This window comes from Alosa alosa, chromosome 6 (genome assembly GCF_017589495.1).
Source record: "Alosa alosa isolate M-15738 ecotype Scorff River chromosome 6, AALO_Geno_1.1, whole genome shotgun sequence".
NCBI lineage: Eukaryota > Metazoa > Chordata > Actinopteri > Clupeiformes > Clupeidae > Alosa > Alosa alosa.
Genome location: NC_063194.1, coordinates 15871170 through 15889989, shown reverse-complemented (window position 1 = coordinate 15889989; position 18820 = coordinate 15871170). Strand labels below are relative to the sequence as shown.

General features: G+C 44.0%; 2 protein-coding genes across 9 annotated transcripts in view; one reads left to right on the top strand and one right to left on the bottom strand.

Moving 5' to 3' along the window:
* Positions 1 to 597: 597 nt before the first annotated feature.
* On the bottom strand, positions 598 to 17996 carry pold1 (polymerase (DNA directed), delta 1, catalytic subunit). 7 transcript variants are annotated; one of them, XM_048245927.1, is made up of 28 exons: positions 17215 to 17817; positions 16886 to 16986; positions 15474 to 15675; positions 14981 to 15094; positions 14583 to 14723; positions 14273 to 14398; positions 14006 to 14174; positions 13613 to 13727; positions 13285 to 13414; positions 12896 to 13062; positions 12528 to 12632; positions 12137 to 12277; positions 11869 to 11979; positions 11520 to 11711; positions 7469 to 7557; positions 7133 to 7255; positions 6928 to 7041; positions 6471 to 6618; positions 5398 to 5493; positions 5167 to 5304; positions 4845 to 5020; positions 4333 to 4485; positions 3808 to 3910; positions 2789 to 2921; positions 1922 to 2035; positions 1725 to 1777; positions 1527 to 1624; positions 598 to 845 (listed from the first exon to the last, which is right to left on the bottom strand). In XM_048245927.1, the coding sequence occupies exons 3-28, from the start codon at positions 15661 to 15663 to the stop codon at positions 758 to 760; spliced, it is 3327 nt and encodes a 1108-aa protein (XP_048101884.1). In that variant the 5' UTR covers positions 15664 to 15675; positions 16886 to 16986; positions 17215 to 17817; the 3' UTR covers positions 598 to 757. The 7 variants fall into 7 exon arrangements, with proteins under 7 accessions (XP_048101884.1, XP_048101886.1, XP_048101887.1 ...); XM_048245929.1 differs by lacking the exon at positions 17215 to 17817 and adding an exon at positions 17110 to 17156; XM_048245930.1 differs by lacking the exons at positions 16886 to 16986; positions 17215 to 17817 and adding an exon at positions 17910 to 17996.
* Positions 17997 to 18094: 98 nt separating this feature from the next.
* Positions 18095 to 18820, top strand: part of gys1 (glycogen synthase 1 (muscle)) — a 10423-nt gene continuing 9697 nt past the window's right edge. Inside the window, exon 1 of one of the 2 annotated variants that reach the window (XM_048245955.1) lies at positions 18095 to 18237. Coding sequence is in view for 1 of the 2 variants with exons in the window: in XM_048245954.1 (XP_048101911.1) it covers positions 18246 to 18247 (2 nt within the window). In the remaining variant the exon portion in view is untranslated. Of the gene's footprint in view, positions 18248 to 18820 lie in introns of both variants that reach the window. The other variant, XM_048245954.1, reaches the window with a different exon arrangement.

Here is an 18820-nt window from a genome sequence, read left to right as displayed (position 1 = left end):
TACCGTAGACGCAGACGACGTACTGAAGGGAAATGAAAATTGAACGGAAGTACGTAGGAGGGCAGAGCCAGGGTAGCAGAATATGTGTAGACGACTGCCATGTTTGCATTACGAACGAACCCCATACATTTCTATGGGAGATTTTGAGTGCTGTGTCTCCTCATTAGAGTCTCTGGACTTATTTCTTGCGAAAACAATGTTAGTTTTGAAAGTTAACGAGTTTTACAAAAACTAGGTTGTTTTAATTGGCAAAGGTGAAATGTATCCACCAAACCTACTCCATCACAACCCTGCACCACTTTCCACATATCGTGACTGTATCTATGTGACACGTGGGTGTCTTAACTGAATGCAAGTAGGGAGAATGGTTGCTGTGAAATGGCTATGGACACTGACTGTGTGTACACCTGGGTTGACAGTTGTTAACTTTCACTGATTGTTTCGGAAAGGTTCTAGAGTGATGGCAAGCAGAGAGCCCACTTGCATACAACACTCACGGCCAGTTTTACATACTGGGATTATTTTAGTTAAGGACTAGGCTTAATCCATGTACAAGAAACCAATCCTTGAGCTATAACAGTGAAGAGACGGAGTCAGTTTTACAAAAAGAAATGCAGTGTATTTTCACTATAGAAAAAAAAGCTATATGTAAAACAGGCGGTATATTGAATCTTTTTACAGACAACCCCTCATTCTTCACAGTAGAGGGAGAGAATAGACAGCTCGAGAAGAGAGCTGTAAGAACCACCTTGCCCTTTCACCAGCCGAAACGAGAGACAAGCTTCTGTTGATCATCCAAGTCCTTCTGCACCTTCTTTCTCATGTAGAAAATGGGGCAGTCTCGACTGAGAGAGACACAGAGGAGGAAGACAAAGAAGGAAACAGGAAGCACCATCGTCAAAACGCATATGATGTCACTCCGATAAAACATCCACACAGCTCATGATGTTAGCCAGTGCAAAGTCACTGTAAAAGGGCTACAGTCCACTTCATGCAGCATGAATGCTGAAGCCAGCCATTGATTTGGGAAAGTGAAGTGAGGCCACGGGCTTTTGGTCATCTAAATTAGTTTTCAACAGGTTAATTATAGGTTATTCAAACAATGAAGTACAAAAGCGATTTTCACAACATTGGTTGCGAGTCAAAGGGCAGTCAGATCAACAACAATTCACACCTAGCCAGTAAGACTAGTCACATGACACCAGTGCAAGGCAAATATGACACAGGTCAAAATGATCAAATATAATCAATCATTCAAGGCATTATGACCTTTATTGATACAAAACATTCCTGTCTGGCTTATAAATATGTCACATAAATAAATATTGCCTTAAATATTTTAGCACTATTCCTTCACCCAATTTCACTGGAAAGATTAGCAAGGCTAACAGTCTGCGCTACATCCTGCATACTTGCCCATGAGGAACCATGCTGCCCTGCACTAATGCAATCTAATCTCTGATCTTTCTGTGTGTGGTGGGGCTGAAACCGGTGTGGGTGGCAGAGCTCTGTGAGGGTTAGTGTACCTGGTGCAGAGCACATCCTCATGCAGCGAGCCCTGGCAGCGCTGGCACTGGGTCCACAGACGAGAGAAGCGCTCCTCCAGCGACGACATGTGCAAGATCTGGACACACACAAACAGATGTTGAGACATGTTTCCACCTATTAACGCTACAATTTCAGGCATGCAGGCAACGCGCAGATGGGAACATGCTTAGTGATACCTCTTTTTGGTATAGTTCAGACTCCCTCTTCTTGCAGAAATCACACACAGCCGCTGGAGAGGAAAAGAAAACAGACCACATAAGATGAGAGAAGGCAGTCAGGCACACGCTCACACAGCCACACACGCTCACATACACACACACACACACACACACACACACACACACACACACACAGCCACCTGCAGCTCACTAACCGTCGGTTTTGAGCACTGCTCGGCAACCTATGCAGGTGCTCCTCTTCTGGGCGAATGCCATGAGCCCCCCCACCTTGGACGTCAACACAGTCTTACAGCGTGTGTGTTCTCCCTCTGAGAGAAAGAGAAAACTTGGTTTACACGCAGACTACTTTTGCACATTTAATTCCACAAGCACATACAGACTAGCCTAGAAATCTAGACGCGCCCCTAGCGGCCGCAAATTACATTTGCTGCCAGGGCTAGTCTAGCAACTCTCCGTTGGCTTGTGAGCTCCAGAAATCGAAACTTAATCAGGCCAATGAAATCGTGTATAGAGTCGTTAGGTGGGCTTAACATAATGATTGATGGCAGAGTTGCAACGGTTTGGCTTGAATTCCCTGCTACATGAAAACAAATAAGATGGATGTTGCTGCTGGCAAACAGTGTGACACGAGTTAAGCTTTTATTAAGTAGGCAAACATTTGAACTAGCCAACTAGCTCCGCTGGTGGGAAACGCATGGGACTCATAGCGCTGCCGCTGTCCTATTGCGTGCAGAGGGAATTTGAAAGACAATTGATTATCCCGCCCCTCGGACTGAGCACTGCGAACGGTGAGTGTCCAGACCCTACATTTTAATGTGGGTCTGGCTCGTCAGGCTACATACAGACTGAACTGATTCTGTAATCGAAGGCATCAATATGTAAAAGAGACTGGTAGCACTTTGATAACATGCCACAGAGAAAAGTTGTTGCTTTTACATAGACATGTACATGCCAATAAATGTACAGTGACCTTCAGAACTGAATGGTGAATAGGTGATGTTTTGTGTGTGTGTGTGTGTGAGAGACTAATTGAAAATATGAGTGTGTGTGTGAAAGCTTACTCAGGAGGACGCTCTCAGCCTTGGTCTCCCCCAGGATGGGCTCAAAGATTCTGAGCAGAGGCTTGGACAGCTGCTGGTCCAGGTAGTACTGTGTGTCAATGGGGATGTTATTCTCCAGCACATAGATGGGGTCCTGACCAGCGCGCGTGAACACACACACACACACACAAAGTTACTATCCACGATATTCGTCAGTTATCAATGGGCGTCGCCACCTCAGTAGTCAGAAATCCGGTCTTCTATTTCAGGCTGAAGCTGTGTTGTATTGATTTGAATGTGATGGAAGCAAGAGCCTGATGCATCCTAAGCCATGTAACCGTGCATTTATATTATTTCTGTCAGTCATATATTATACAATATCATATTTTACTCAGCCTGCTGAGACTGTACTAAGTTATTATGTAAACAGAATGGAAAGATAAAAACCGAACAGAAGTAGGGTTTCACTAATACAGTGGATATACAGGATGTAGGCAGAACACTTTACAGTGTGACCAACATTGGGCAAAGGTGCTGCTTCATCTCAGCTGTCCCACCACATAGCTTCAACCACTCTCTAAAGCAGCTGTCCCACCAAATAGCTTCAACCACTCTCTAAAGCAGCTGATTAGCACTCTAATTAGCACTCTTCAGCCAGATAGAGGAGCCAATTAGGGAGCAGAACATTGCAGAAAATATGCATCTTGAAATCTACAGCAGAAAGCAGATTTTGTCCAGGGGAAATACATCTAGGATATGAAGGCATGGCAAACACCTCAAATAGGCAAACACTCTGAACAAACTGATGTCTAATAGTTTAACTCTACAATTTAGTACCACAGACAGTTAACGGTCTTTACATGTTTTCTGGAGTAGTTTTCTAACCTATATAAGGTGTTTTCAAACAAATCTCTGATTTTGGTTAACAGAGAGACAGCTGTTTAGAGAGGTGGAACTGTGGAAAATATGAGCCCTCTGCACACATACAGACACACACACACACACACACACACACACACACACACACACAAAGCTCTCACCTCAGACTTCATATAGGCTGCAACTCCCTTGGTAGCTTGAATGATGACGTATGGAACTCTGTCTCCCAGGTTAGGAGCACTGCCAGCATCACGTTTGCGCATCCTGCAACACACACCCCTCAATCATCAAAGTGCAATCACACACACAATCACCTGCAAACACACACACACACACACACACACACACACAGGTACATAACAAGAAACTCTGCCAATGGTAGTAAACTGAACCCTTCACTTACAGACACATACACAATGTAGATTACATTGGTGCCATGAACTGGATTGAGGTTTAGGGGGAATGGTAGCCAACCAGTAGATGACTCCAGTGAGTACACCTCCCTTCCAACACCTTAAGAGACATGCTAGCAACAGATGCTAGCACCCATGGCGTTTAGCCTCCTTGCTAGCATGCGCATGCCACCCAAGATGCTGCAAGTTTGCGGGTTTGAACCCCAGCCAGGTCTGCCTATGGCTGAACTGTGCAGTCAAACAACTCAGGGGGCACAAGACACACACACACACCTCTCTGCAAGCTCGACGTGAGCCTGTTTGCCGGCGTACTCCTGTGCTGTACGCGTGAGCTCCTTGGTGATGACCAGCTGGCTGATGTCGATCCTGTTGCACAGCAGGTCCGAGATCACCTCTTTAGCGTGAGCGACAGCTCCAGTAGGGTCCCTGTAACACACACACACACACACACACCTTTAGCATTCGATGTGCTCACACCTAAGACAATCAAGGCACCTACTAAAAAAAAGCATAATGGTCAGAACAGAAGCATAAAGACAGTTCAGAACAGATAAGAACATTGGCAAAACAAAACAAAACATCTATTGGATATGTGGTTGTGGCTATGCACATAACCTACATAGACATTCTTAACACATGAGCACTGGGTGCATTTCTGTGTGCTGACCTGCTAAGGTTAGAGGTTTTTCAAGCTGCTTTAGAAAGGACATGCTTTTCACAGTGTGTATTTACTATGTGCGTGCGTGTGTGTGTGTGTGTGTGTGTGTGTGTATGGGTTTGTGTACCTGTCAATGAGGATTTTCTGGAGGCAGGTGTTGATGAGGTTGGCCACCAGGGGGCAGTTGTCTCTGCGGACCGTCTCTATCCCCTTACAGTCCATCTTTTCGTGCTGCTCCGCACTAGAGGAGAAGTACAGACCTGCATATCGTTTCTTATTGATCAACAGGTACGGGTAGTACACCTGCAGGACAGGGAGAGAGAGAGAGAGAGAGATGAGAGAAAACTAACACAAGCTAAAACTGTAGGAAGCATGTAAGATCCAGAAAAGCAGACCAAAATAAAAAAATCTGCAAATTTGTGTTTGTATGAGGGGGCTTCAGGTGGTACCTTCTCAAACTCTAGTTTGATTGGTTGGACAAAGTGTGACGACACCCATTCAGCAGCCTCCCTGCCCACCTCCATTGCCTCCTTCACTGTAGCCACGCCCAACTTCACCATCACAGAGTCTGTGTCCCCATAAATGACCTAAACATACACATAAACCTTAGAAAAATCACAAACCCCAAGAACAATAAATAGAAAGTTCTGAATCTCTCCAGAAAACAAACAGGTTGTCACCTTAGCATCAGCTTGGTAACCATTGGATATGGTATACTTGGACTCAACCAGCTGCTTGGTCTGTTCAATCATCTGCCTGCCAAAGCCAGTCACACTCTGCAGACACAGACACATATAGACACGCTTGTCACAGAACACCACAGATATAGACCCAGAGGGATTCACTCAAGTTCCTCTTACAAAGGCAAACATTCATAGGTCAGCTGTTTTACAAACCACCAGAGAACCGTACTGTGTGAAATCAGAAGGTAAACTCAGTGAATCAAGTACTTTTGCAAAGTAGAGCCCTGGCGTATTTAAATATTTACATTTATTTATCCAGGGATAAAGAACACATTGAGATTGTTGACTCTTTTTCAAGTGGGTATGGCCAAGAAGGCAGCACACAGAAAGATAAAACACAGCAGTGAAAACAGAAACACAGATTGAGAGAATTGTTTAAGAAATGCTAAAAAAAAAACAAAGGCTGCCTTGCCAAACTCGGAACGTACTGAGGGAACATCAAACAGGATATACCGGTACCTGCAAGAGTGTAAATTGTACCCAGTTTTTTAAAGTGCAGAGACATATACCTTGTATACAAGGATTAACCAGTGCATTACTCTTCATACATAAAGAGAAGGCCAAGCAACCATTTCATACAGTACAGTGATGAATGGAGTAAATTGCACACGTTATAAATCTTAGTGCTGAATGATAGAGTTTAATGACTGCAACACTTTCTTTGAGGTATGTCTATTAAACACATCACCGTAATCTAAAATAGGCAAAAAAAGTAGATTCAACTAGCTTTTTCCGTGTTTGCTGTGTAAAACAAAAACTATTCCTAAACCCTAACCCAACTTAAATTTTTTAGTAATTGTTTGACATGCAAGACACTGGCATCCTCCAACATAAAACCCAGGTATTGGTCTGCCCTGCAGTGTGTAGATTATGTTTTGGATTTTTAGAAGGAAAAAAAAAAAAATTGTTTTCTTACAATGCAAAATTACATATCGGCAAGATAGTTTTAGGATTTGGGCAAGAATTTATTGCAGAGGATCGGAGAAAGGCAAACGCATCACCGAGCTCACCTGCGAGATCTCCAGGCAGGGCAGTTTGCCCACCTGGGCACCAGTGAAGCCGTACACGGAGTTGGCACTGATCTTCAATGCTAACTGCCTGCCATCCAAAACCTGCTTCTTGAATGGGTCAGTCTCCTTCTTCAGCTCAGCTTTGGCCCTAAGACAGACACACACACACACACATCATTCCTTTAAAAAGAAACATTCTAATAGTTTCTGTTGCATAATTCAACCACGTTTATGTACTGTGTAGTATAACTCAATTCATGTTTCTGTAATATTGGGTGTTAGCATGTACTGTGACCATTGCATGTGTTTGTCTTTTGCTTCAGGATAGAGATGACCTTTCATTTCTACATTGTAACGTGTATTGTGTATTGTATAATACACATTTATATTTGAATCCAACTCTTCTTGGCGTCTGCATGTGTACATTCGATAGTGGGTGTGCTCTGCGTGTGTCTACCTCTTTCTGGCACCCAGCAGGTTCTCCAGGATTTCTGGTAGCAGGCCCTTCCTCACCGCGTGCTTCACAAACATGTCACCAGTGGGAGTCTTAATGAAGTCCTCAGGAGTGAGACTGAGACAGACACACACACAATAATTAATAACTGTTCCACAAGTATCTCTTCAGGCAGGCTACATTTCACTGTTCTTTAGATAGGTCTTACCCAAGTTTCTCCGCATGCCCCTGTCCCTTGGGAAGTAATGTAGTGTAACAAAGGTTGTGGGCCATCATGATGGATGGATACAGAGAGGAGAAATCCAACGTAGCTATAGGAATGCTGTAGTACCTACCACACACACAAAAAAAAATCATTATAAAGTCTGTGCACAAGCCAAACTAAAATGCATACTACAGCCAGCACACCGATTACATCTATATAGGACTCAACACCACTCCAATACAGCCAAGGGTGAAAATGTCCCCTCTTCCCCTCTTACACACACACACACACACACACACACACACACACACACACACACACACACACACACACACACACCCTTTTTCAGGTTCTATGACTGTGGCGCCCGTGTAGTCCTCTCCTCCCTCACTCCTCAGCACAGGCATCACCAGGTCCTGCTTCATGGCCTACAAACACACAGAGGACTCCCAATCATGCACTTACAGTATATTGCAAATCCTAGATGCATGAAGGTGCTCCAATTCAATTGTTTCACTATGCTGAATTATAAATGCAATGCTGACCACTGCAACACGCATTGCATTTATAAAAGCAAGGCACAAGCGGAAGGTTTCTGAAAACGCAAGGCGCCTAAAGTTAAAAATAGTTCAACTTTTAAGGTTGCGTTTGGTCACTGCTTAGCCGTTTGCCTTAGCAAACTCAGAGCTATATTTGGCAGAATATAATGTACACAAATAATGTCACAGCAACAACATGTACGCAATCAATTTCCATCTCACTCCTCCAGGTTTCGCTGCCTGATGTCTACATATTAGCCGTTTTTCCACTGACAGCAAACCCGTTCTTGAACCGGTTCCGTTCAAGGGTGCGTCAAACAATAGGTGTTGCATGCAAAACAAAAGTTAACTAGATGTACCGCATAGCGGTACAAAATATGACCGCCGCTCAGTCCTGTACATCCGTTCCGCGAAAATAAATCACACTTCAATTTGTCTCCATATTTTACTCCATCCCCCACTCTTGAAACTTTTGTGTATGCTTGTTTGGCATGTCTGAGTGTGTGTGTGCGGCTGCACAGAAAGTAGCCTACTGGTGCTGAAAAGGTGAATAGATTGTAGAATAGCCAAAGATGTAGCATTGTTATAAAACCTTTAAAATCTCTAAACAATCACAAGTAGGGCAGTTCATCACAGTTCATCCATTGCAACTGGATTGATGAAAGGTCACTTACACCTGTAGGCTACATTGTATTTGGGAAAAGCAAAAGGTATCAGCATAATGTTATTTATTTATTTATTTATTTATTGTGTATTTATAAACAAAAACATCTCTGTCAGTTCCATGCCGTTTTCAACAGCTATCAAAAACAAAGGTCATTTTTTGGATGGATGGATTTTTGTGAATGTTTCTTCTTCTACATAAGATTTTAGTTATCTTTAGTTCATGTAATACTTTATTGTCAATGCACAAATTAAGTAACAGTAGTCTGAAACATTATTGTTAATGCACAAATTAAGTAACAGTAGCCTAGTCTGAAACGAAATGCTGTTTTACATCTAACCAGTGGTGCAAATAACTGACATGTCCAAATGGGCCTTGATGAAATGCGCCGCTAGACTGTTCATACACATTTTAACGGGCCAAAGTTGAAGAGCTTTTTGTCCGTTATTGTTCGTTAGTAAATATAGGCTGATTCATGTTCCCTTGCATTGTGTAACTGAGGTCCATGGCTAGTCTGGCTTTCATCAGACCAAGCTCAATCTTTTAAGAAATCAAAAATAAATAGCGGGCAGATCAGGCTGGGTTCACCCAGCCTAGTCCATAGGCACCGATATTGTTTAATTTTCCGATTGAGATATACACGCTGGCTATTCTAAATGCAAAAAAATGCATCAGGGAGTTATGACAAAACGGTAACTAACAAACTAGATCCTAATAGAAAGCTGTTAGCTTCCCTAAGCTACAGGTAGGATTATAAGGTAGGCCTATTTACAACATAAATTGTCAATAGGCTATGCTGGCTTACACAAATAAAATCTCCTTTGAAACCAATGGCTTACGCCTTACAGTATCAAGCGGACTTAAACTGCCATATCGTGGGCGAAAAAATTGTAATAACATTCAAGCAGCTCCATGAGTCAAGGAAAGCTAATGAAGTAGCCACTTCTAGATGGGACCCACTACACAGTAGCTTAAGGTGTGTTGCTAAAGCAGCCATAATGAAATGAAGGTGTCATTGTTTGGATACTTCACACACACGCAGCTTTTAATTTCACAAGACTACAACTACCAAGCTGTAATCAAAGCACATCGATTCCCCTCTCACACCATCCACGACTTAAAACAAAATAAACAGGCGCCTCAGTCTCACGCATGTATAGGCAAAACTGTATCAGACCGGTGTAACGTTGGTAACTCCTCCATTGCACAGAATGATTTTGTAGCACGTGCAATACATTACATTACATTACATTACATTACATTACATTTGGCTGACGCTTTTTAACCAAAGCGACTAACAACATGGTAAACAGTAAGTTTTTAGAACAATTCTCACAATTTTAGGACAGTTTCAAAAAAACATTAGAGTACAGTAAGAATAAGTCGCCGGTGAGTGCTGTTTTTAGCAGTTACTTGTCAGTTTAAAACGGCTGGTGAGTGCTAGGATCAGTAAGACTTGTTGTAAGTGTTGCTATGAGAGTAGATGTTCTCTAAAGAGCTGGGTCTTCAGGAGTTTTTTGAAAGTGGAAAAGGATGTCCCTGCCCTTGTAGGAACTGGCAGTGTGTTCCACCAACGAGGAACAACAGATGAGAAAAGTTTGATTGGCTTTGAGCCGCATCGGGTGGTAGAGCTAGACGCCGCTCGGCCAGAGGAGCCGCAGCGGTCTGGAGGTAGTGTAAGTCTGTAAGAGGGCATTCAAGCAGGTGGGAGCAGAACCGAGACTACTTTGTAGGCAAGCCGCTAGAGACTTGAATTTGATGCGGGCCGCCATAGGTAGCCAGTGTAGCTGGATGAGCAGCGGGTAACATGTGCCCTTTTGGGTTGGTTGTAGACCAGGCGCTACCGCGCTCTGGATCATCTGAAGTGGTTTCACTGCGCAGGCTGGGAGACCTGTCAAGGGCATTGCAGTAGTCGAAGTCGTGGAGATGACTATTGCCTGAACCAGAAGTTGGGTAGCATCTTGAGTCAAGTAAGTCCTGATTTTCCCGTATGTTGTAGAGTGCTAAAACGGCATGACCGGGCGACTGAGGCAACATGATCTGAGAAGTTTAGTTGGTTGTCGAGAACAACTCCTAGATTTCTTGCAGTCCTGGTCGGTGAAACAGACAGGAGTCAAATTTGATGTTGATGTCGGGTGTATGGTAGGTTTAGCTGGGATGACCAGCAGTTCAGTCTTTGAGAGGTTCAGCTGGAGGTGGTGTGCCTTCATCCATGTAGCTATGTCTGAAAGGCAATCTGAGATCCGTGCTGAAACCAGGGGTCGCCAGGTGGAAAGGACAGATAGAGCTGTGTGTCGCCTGCATAGCAGTGGTATGAGAAGCCGCGGCGAACGGATAAAAACTTACGTGCATACAGAGGGTGTCATAATGATCCTACAATTCCAATTTCGTGCAGTTTTGACTATGTTAGGTCACAGATACCTTCAATTACAACACCTAATTTTTTACTTTTTGTGTTTAACTAGGTGGCTTATACATGAAATGAGTGGTTATGGAATGGGTTGACATGGCCCCTTGAGATCAACATACAAAAAAAAATGGTCCTCCTAAACCCTACGGTTTTCGAGATAATCACAGAAAACTGTGTCTGCCCTACCCTCCTTTCGGGGTCCAGTCCAGCGGGGCTACAGATCAAAACGAAAAAAACGATGGTTCCATGCTATCCATGTGGGGTTACATGCCCACCAAGTTTTCGTGGTAAATTCGGTCTTTTCAGTGTCCCGGAATCATTGACGGAAATTTGGGCATGCTAAAAAAAAAAAAAAAAATCTGACTAAACCTATATGACCGCCCGCCAAGCGCCGTCATCATAATGAGATGCATGAACGGGAGAATGATATGACAGTTGTCCTGTAAAAATGCTAGTTAACGTCTGCCGTCTAGTGCTAGTTGACTAGTTTTGTTTACTCATGGCAACAGTTGATAAGGAGGGAAAACGCATGGTTTGAACTGTAAAGTGACACGCCCACTCCGGTTCACAGGAAAAAAACAAGTATTTTCGAATTAATCTCCGAACCAAAGTGCCACGTTCCGAATCATGTTTTTGTTTGGTTCAAATGTTAGTTTGCGAACAGGAACGGGGCCGGGGCCGGTTCTCTGTCAAAGGAAAAAGGCTAATAGTACACCGGGCACCGTGTGTGTGTGTGTGTGTGTGTGTGTGTGTGTGTGTGTGTGTGTGTGTGTGTACCTGTCTGAGGAGCTGAGACACAACTTTGATTTGCTGTCCGCGGGAGAGCAGGTAGGTGAGGGGGACCCCAGTGACTCTGGCCATCTCCATGTAGTTGATAACGCACATGAGCTTCTGTAGCAGGCGCAGCGGCAGATAGGCGTCCTTTAGACAGTACACCGCCAGCCTGCGGCGCGTCTGCTCATTCCCATTCTACAGCGAGACCGGTACAGAGAGGAGAGAGATGTCAAAAGAGCAAGAGGGATACAAAATAAAAATGTTACAGTGGAACTGGACCAAAAGCACCATTGGTTGCATCTACACAAAAGGACTCGTACAGTTTGTGTGTATGTGTGCGTGTGTGTGTTACCTGTAGGTCCGTAATGATGGAATGCTGCACATCTTCCTTCTGCTCTTGCAGGAAGTGGAAGCTGACAGCGTTGAGCGTGTATGATCGTAGTTTATAATCCCGCAGCAGAACCTGAACACACACACACAGATAAATGAGACATCACAACAGTGCACCATCTTGCTGAGCCTGCAGTCTTCCTATGAGGCCTGTGGATACTTCACCTGTTCTCAACCACTGAGACTTATGAACCCTATGCTCCTCTGTGAACTGATGCGCGTGTGTGTACCTGGAGTAGGTCAAACTGGACCCTGCCCTCTATGTTGACCGTTTTGTTTTCCCTGCGGCCCATCTGCTTGCTCTGGAAGCTGGAGTCTTTCAGCACAGACTTAATGCCCCGCACCCGGCCCAAGTAGGGGAACAGGTTCACCTAGACACAGACAAACACACAAACACTTTTTTTTATAAAGCGGGCTTCCATCATTTTTAAAGATCATTTCAATCTCAACTATGAAAGTGGAACGAGCACAGCCGCATTCAAGCACGTTCAGCCAGGGTAGCTGGGTGCATGTGCAGACACACACACACAGACACACACACACACACACAGGGGTAGACAGACAGATGGATAAACAAACAAACATCAGACCCGCACACAAAGTACATGCCAACCAGCAAACCTTGAGGGTAGCAGCTCGGTTGAGGAGGTAAGGAAAGTCAAAGTTCTGAATGTTGTAGCCCGTGATGATATCTGGGTCCACCGTTCTCACAAACTCAGCCCATTTCTGTGAATTAAAAAAAAAGTGTCACATCAGCACATCATAAAACTGTGTGTGTGTGTGTGTGTGTGTGTGTATGGTCCAGAGATATAATAGGGAATGTGTGTTTGTGTGCATAAATGCAGCCTGCTCTTCTTGGGTAAAAAAGTACTAGTGAGGATGTGGGTGCGAGTGTATGTGTATGTATATGTGTATGCCTGCAGCAAATTCAACCCTGAATACAATAAGACCCGGCAGAGGTATAAAAGTGTGTGTGTGTGTGTGTGTACCTGCAGCATGTTCTTCTCCTGAGTAAAACAGAGGATCTGGGAGCCCACTATGCTGGCGCAGCTCTGCAGGGTAAAGACGGTGCGGACGAACGGCTCCTTCTCTCCCTGACGCTGCACCATGGAGGCAATCTGGATGACCGGGTCCACCTCCGCCTCCGGAAAGATCCCTGCGCACATACAAACAACACACATGAACAAAACACTCACACACACGCTCTTACACATTGTCTGCATATTCATAAATAGAAAAACACTACAATCATATACAGACACACAACACCCTTAATACCCACAAATGTAGCTTAGTTTACACACATTCAAATAGGTATTAGCGCACACAGTAAATCTACAGACACAGGACATTCACCGAGTGAGGTTACTGGACACACCTTTCCTCCCGGCACACTCTATATCAAAGCTTAGGATTCGGAGCGGCGCGATCCTCTGCCAGTCTCCCTCTGCTGGGTGACTGATCAGATCTGTCCATCCAACATCCACCTCATACTGAGACAGAGACACCTGAAAGAGAGAGAGAAGGTTAAGGAAAGAGTAGAATACTACACCATATTAGGACGTTTTTTTTGCAATATTGACATGTTGAACATTCATGGGGAAATAAACAAATAAATGCTTTTAGATTGTCAGTCCAATCGAGCATGCCACCTCTGTCTCTCCACAGTCTACTGCAAGTGCCCACTCTGTAAAAGTGTACTGTACCCTGCCTGGATGCATGGAGCTCATGTCCCCAGGGTTCTTCTCTTCTCTGACTCGGTACTTTCCTTTGGGCAGTTCAATCCAGCAGCAGCCCACTACATCACAGTCCACCATGAACCTGAAGGTGAAGCCAGGGTAAAAACAAATCACTGCAAATAGCTGTGTCGTGTGTATTCTCTCTCACACACACACACGGACACACACACTGCTGAGATGCAGTAGCTGACCAGTAAATCTCCTCTAAATGGTATTTACTCAAAGCCAAGGACAAGTTCATTATTATAAAAATAAATCTATCAGGTTTATTTTGATAATACTTCTATTATATCTTTCTGGGGCACAGTTGTTCCTGGTTCCTGGATCCACTTGTACGAGATGCCATAAACTGTCACCCACCTGATCTCAAAGTCGATGTTGGCCTCATAGGGGGAGTAGGACTGTGGGGGGAAGCTACCAAACTTGAAGCCCTGCTCCAACAAACGCTTTGCCGGGGCCACCAGGCGTGGCATTGCCATGGTGATCCGCAAGAAGTCTTGAGGCCGATTCCCATGGTATCCATACATACCTTGATGAAAAATTACAAGTTATTAAACACACACACAAAAAATTAAATATGAAAAGTGGACAATGAGCAGCCAGACTATATGCTGCTGAGAGACTCACTCTCTTTGCGGGTGATGTCTACAGCCAGCACAGTGGCTGAGATGTTGTCTTTGTTAGAGCGCATGTCCTTCAGGACAACAGAGTTCAACTCCCGCTGGAAGTCAGCCAGGTGAACACGGGTGAAACCTGTCAAGCACAGAGGAGAAATTATGTTATCGGAAAAATCACCACATCAACTAACCACCCGGTATACAATAAGCACAGAGAAAGTCTTCAAAATAAATACAGTAGCTCTGAGGTTAGTATGACGATCGAGATGTACAGATGTAGCGATGAAGTTGCAGATGTAGTGATCAGGGTGTATTCTCACCGTTAGGGGCGGGGATGTAGAAGTAAGGAGCAAATCCGTGCACGTGGCAGCATACGCTGTGTCCGGCATCCGTAACGCCAAACATGCGGATGATCGGAACCTTCCCTTGAGACTGACCAGGCATACCTGCAACTGGTGAGTCTGTGTGCGCGCACGCACCACACACACACACAAACACAAACACAAACACAAACACAAACACACACACACACACAAACACATTTCGATTACTGTTGAAAGGCACTATATTTGGATCTTGTGAAATACATGTATGATTGCTGTTCCTGATTTTCATGAATTTAAAGACCAAATTCAGCTGAAATCAGGTCTGTACTAAGTAGATGACCAAGTTCAAGCCTGTTTGAGCCGACAATGATGTGTACTAAAGCTTGCTTTACCCAGATAATAATCCAGGTCAATCTGCTGGAAAACGAGGCTCTGGGTGTACTGGTTTAGGGGTGGAGCGGTTGGTCGGGGCCATCTTGGATTCGTTTCAGCTGAGAACAGGTCAGCTGAACAAAGGTCAAAGAGAATAAAGGTCAGGGGTCAAATATCAGCAGATGTTAAGGCAGATCAAGGCATATAAAACAGTAACAGTAACAATGAAAGTATGAAAAAACTGTGAGGTGTACCATGACTAATGTTTACCAACAAATGAACAACACTAATATCGTTTTGAAAAAGATCACTTAGGCCTTACAGCTTCCCGTGCATATTAATGGCTGATAACGATAAAGTCTTGATGCTTTGCGCTCTTGGAGCAAGCACAACATGCTGCTAGTGTTGCCAAGATGGAAGCCGACTGTCATACATAGTCTCACGTCACAGAGAGAAGGAGGAGGCATAAGTAAAGTATAGATGCTGGTCGCACTTCATCACCGCTTCACTTACCTACTGGTATGACATCATGGCCTGCCTGCCCTTCACCTGACTCAGCTTCTATGTCGGGGTCGTCAAAGTTGGCCAGCTCTTCCTCAAACTGAGACGGACTGTCCTCCCAGTCTCCCCCCGGCTTCCCACGTTTGGCCTGTGAGGCCCCGCCATTGAAGGAACCTCCATTCTGCCTCTTTTTCTGCTCCATTCCTCAAGAGACCTGAAATAAGACCAAGGTGATGGTGTTAATTGTACTCCACATAACCTCAGGGTCAAAATACAAAGTACACAGACCTAACCATATGGATAGTAGTTTGTATACATTACCATCATAAGTGTAAGAAATTACCAAACATTCTGCCTGTGCACATGCCAAACATAATAACAAAGCATCTTCTCAGACCATCAAATGAGTGGTCATCACGATCTTCTAAATGATCAGCTTTATCATGATGACAAAGGAAAGGTCCACATCTTGGCATTTCTAAGACACCATCACTCAGAACTGGTCGCCAGAAGTGATTGCATTAGATTTGAAGGTTAATTTACATTAAGAGTCTAGGAAGAGGGACAGGTATGCATAGATCAGTAATTCTCAAAGTGGGGTCCAGAGACCCCTTGGGGTCCGTGACCCATAGCCAAGGGGTCCGCAAAGTAATTTGCTTGAAATTATGATGTTGAGGTTTATCATTTTAAAAATTAACATCTACAGATGATGCCCATTTTCACCCATTAGACAAGCAAATTGTGTCTATTCGCTCCTACCCACATTAACATTTAACTTCACTTAGGTCAGAACCATTCCTACTACTGCTTAGCTTGGCTTATTTGTTAGTCAGCTGAAAAATGTGTAGACATGTTTGAGTCAGTCCATGTTGTCAAGTGATGCAAAATCCAATATTGACAAAAGACCAAGTCACACATCTGCCAAAAAAACATGGGATAGTGAACCTGGCCACAAATTCAGAGAATACAAATGGTATGCTTAATTGTTATGGTTATGAGAGGGTCCTCGGAAAATCCCCCAAAAGGGGTCCATGGAACCAAAAACATTGAGAACACCTGGCATAGATGATCAATGTGAGGTTTGCGGCTCTGACTGCTGGTGCTTCATTACTGCTCTTTACTAGAATAAAGACAGCTACAACCACAAAAGGCATAGCTTTTATCTTATTACTGTCCGAGGAAGACACTTGATTAAAGCTGAATATCAAACGTCCAGCCAACTTCACCGCGCTCTTGATTAACGTTACCAACCAAGCAGGGGCACCTTCTTGGCACCCGAAGACGCATGCTCCAAGAAAAAATAACTGAATAATTGCCTTACCTTTATGTTATGCTATAACGTTCCCACGGTAAGTTACAATGATCTCAAGTCACTTTTACTAAATGCTGTAAGATGCTCACTTAAACAGGACTTTCAATCTTACCGTTTATATTGTGAAAAGTTTTAGCTAACGACAGGCCTTCTGTTGGGGCATCAAAATTACTTCTGAGTAGCTTCTAACTTAAGTCAACCATCTTCCTACGTCTGCGGATACAACGTTAAGTTTGAGGTTAGACAGTTTTGTACAACACTGCATTGTTCACATAAGCTAACCTTTATTTAGCAAGCTAACAAAGTATCAACAACCAACTAGCCTAATAACTTAACCAAGCGAAGACAGGCCAAGCAAGTGATTTTCAGACGACCTTACGGTGATCATTCCTGGATTCATAACAAGGCTGAGATTGATTGATTAAAAAAAAACATTTATACCTTCGTCCAAGTTGGTCCCGTTTCCCCTCACGTTAACTTGTCTGACAGAAACTCCCGCCACTTCGCTATATTCAACCACTGAACTTTCACCGCGAATGATTTCCGTTTTCCCGGCAAAAATCCGGAAGTTGGCCGATTTAGTGGTTAGTCGTTTCAGCCATGTTTAGAGGGTCGATTTTTTTTTTATCATTCTCAGCTGTCTAATAAAGCAGTCTGGACAAAATGAGGAATGTGGATAGATGTTGATGCAACTTAAGAATGATAATTTCATGAGGCCCATATAAATACTTTCCCCGGTCGTATTGTATGCCTAGGCATATTGTTGTCTACGAGATTGTTTGTCGTCGATCCTTCTGATAGGCTACGGTAGGCTACGGACCTTATATCACGCAATTAACAACGGCAACATGGCCTGTACTAGGCTACTGCACTTGTAGCTTTAGACACTGTGCTAAGCATGCTAAGATCAAATTGTTGAATTTGTCATTTGATGTTCGGCTAAAAAAAACAACAACTGCCAACTACACTAAAAAGTGACGCTCAAAAGTCACGTTGTAGCCTATTTTCTGCACCTGGGCCAGCCACACATTATAAATAGCTTATGTTGCCCTTTCAAGCTCCTTTGAAAAAAATTGAGGCTCCTCACGAGTCAGCAAGGATCGACAGACAGGGGCTCCACCAGTAGCAGAACTCACGAGTTTCCAAACCAGGCAATCAGGCATCTCATTTTGGGAAACGCCTCCTTCCAGTCATCTGCGACGTTTGGGCGTACACTACAGTGCACATCTAACCATGCAGAATGTATTTCCTCATTATTCTTGAACGGTAATGATATGTTCAGGGGCAGAGCATCAGTGACACCACGCCTTCCCGTTGAATGTCATTTTTGACAAACGCCAAAATACTCCAATGTGAGTTGAAAGGCGTGTGAAGTGTCCACCTGCACACGCCCCATTCTTTTTTGACTGTCTTGCGCTGCTGTGAATGTTAGGTTGTTGCGCTGGGAAAGGAAGCCGCCGCAGGGTGAGTGGATGTAGGCAATCGTGTTAATGGCTGTGCACAAAACAGCTGGGTTGATATTGTTTGAATCTGAAATATTTACTCTCTGTCTTCCACTTGCATAGAAGATGTTGCACGAACACGACAAGTCTGTCCGTCAGGAAATGTTCCGCTTGTAATCTAGGCTACTCGCACTTCTCCTGTCTGCATGCCCATGTCCTTCCTGATGAAATATGTGTGTGTAATTCCAGTGGTAGCGTGGCAGTTTGAAAGATGTATAGGCTGGGATGTCTTTTGATTTGGATTTGAGACCATTGATACAAAATAGGCTATTGCAATTTAGCTTCCGCGTACAACAGAAATGTTGTAGGCTATGGCGTGCGTCTGTGGCTGTGGTGAAAGCGCACGTACGCATCTGCCTGCTTGTTGGTTAGTGTATGGGAGAACACGCCGTCCTAACATGTAAACTGTCCTGCTGCGAAAATTGGGAGCAGTCTAGCTGTGGCATAAATGCAGCTATTCATTTTTTTTAAAGATATAGGTTTGTCCTCCAATACAAGCAGTATGACCAAACAGAGGCCTACGTGCACTGCCAAAATAATTTCCA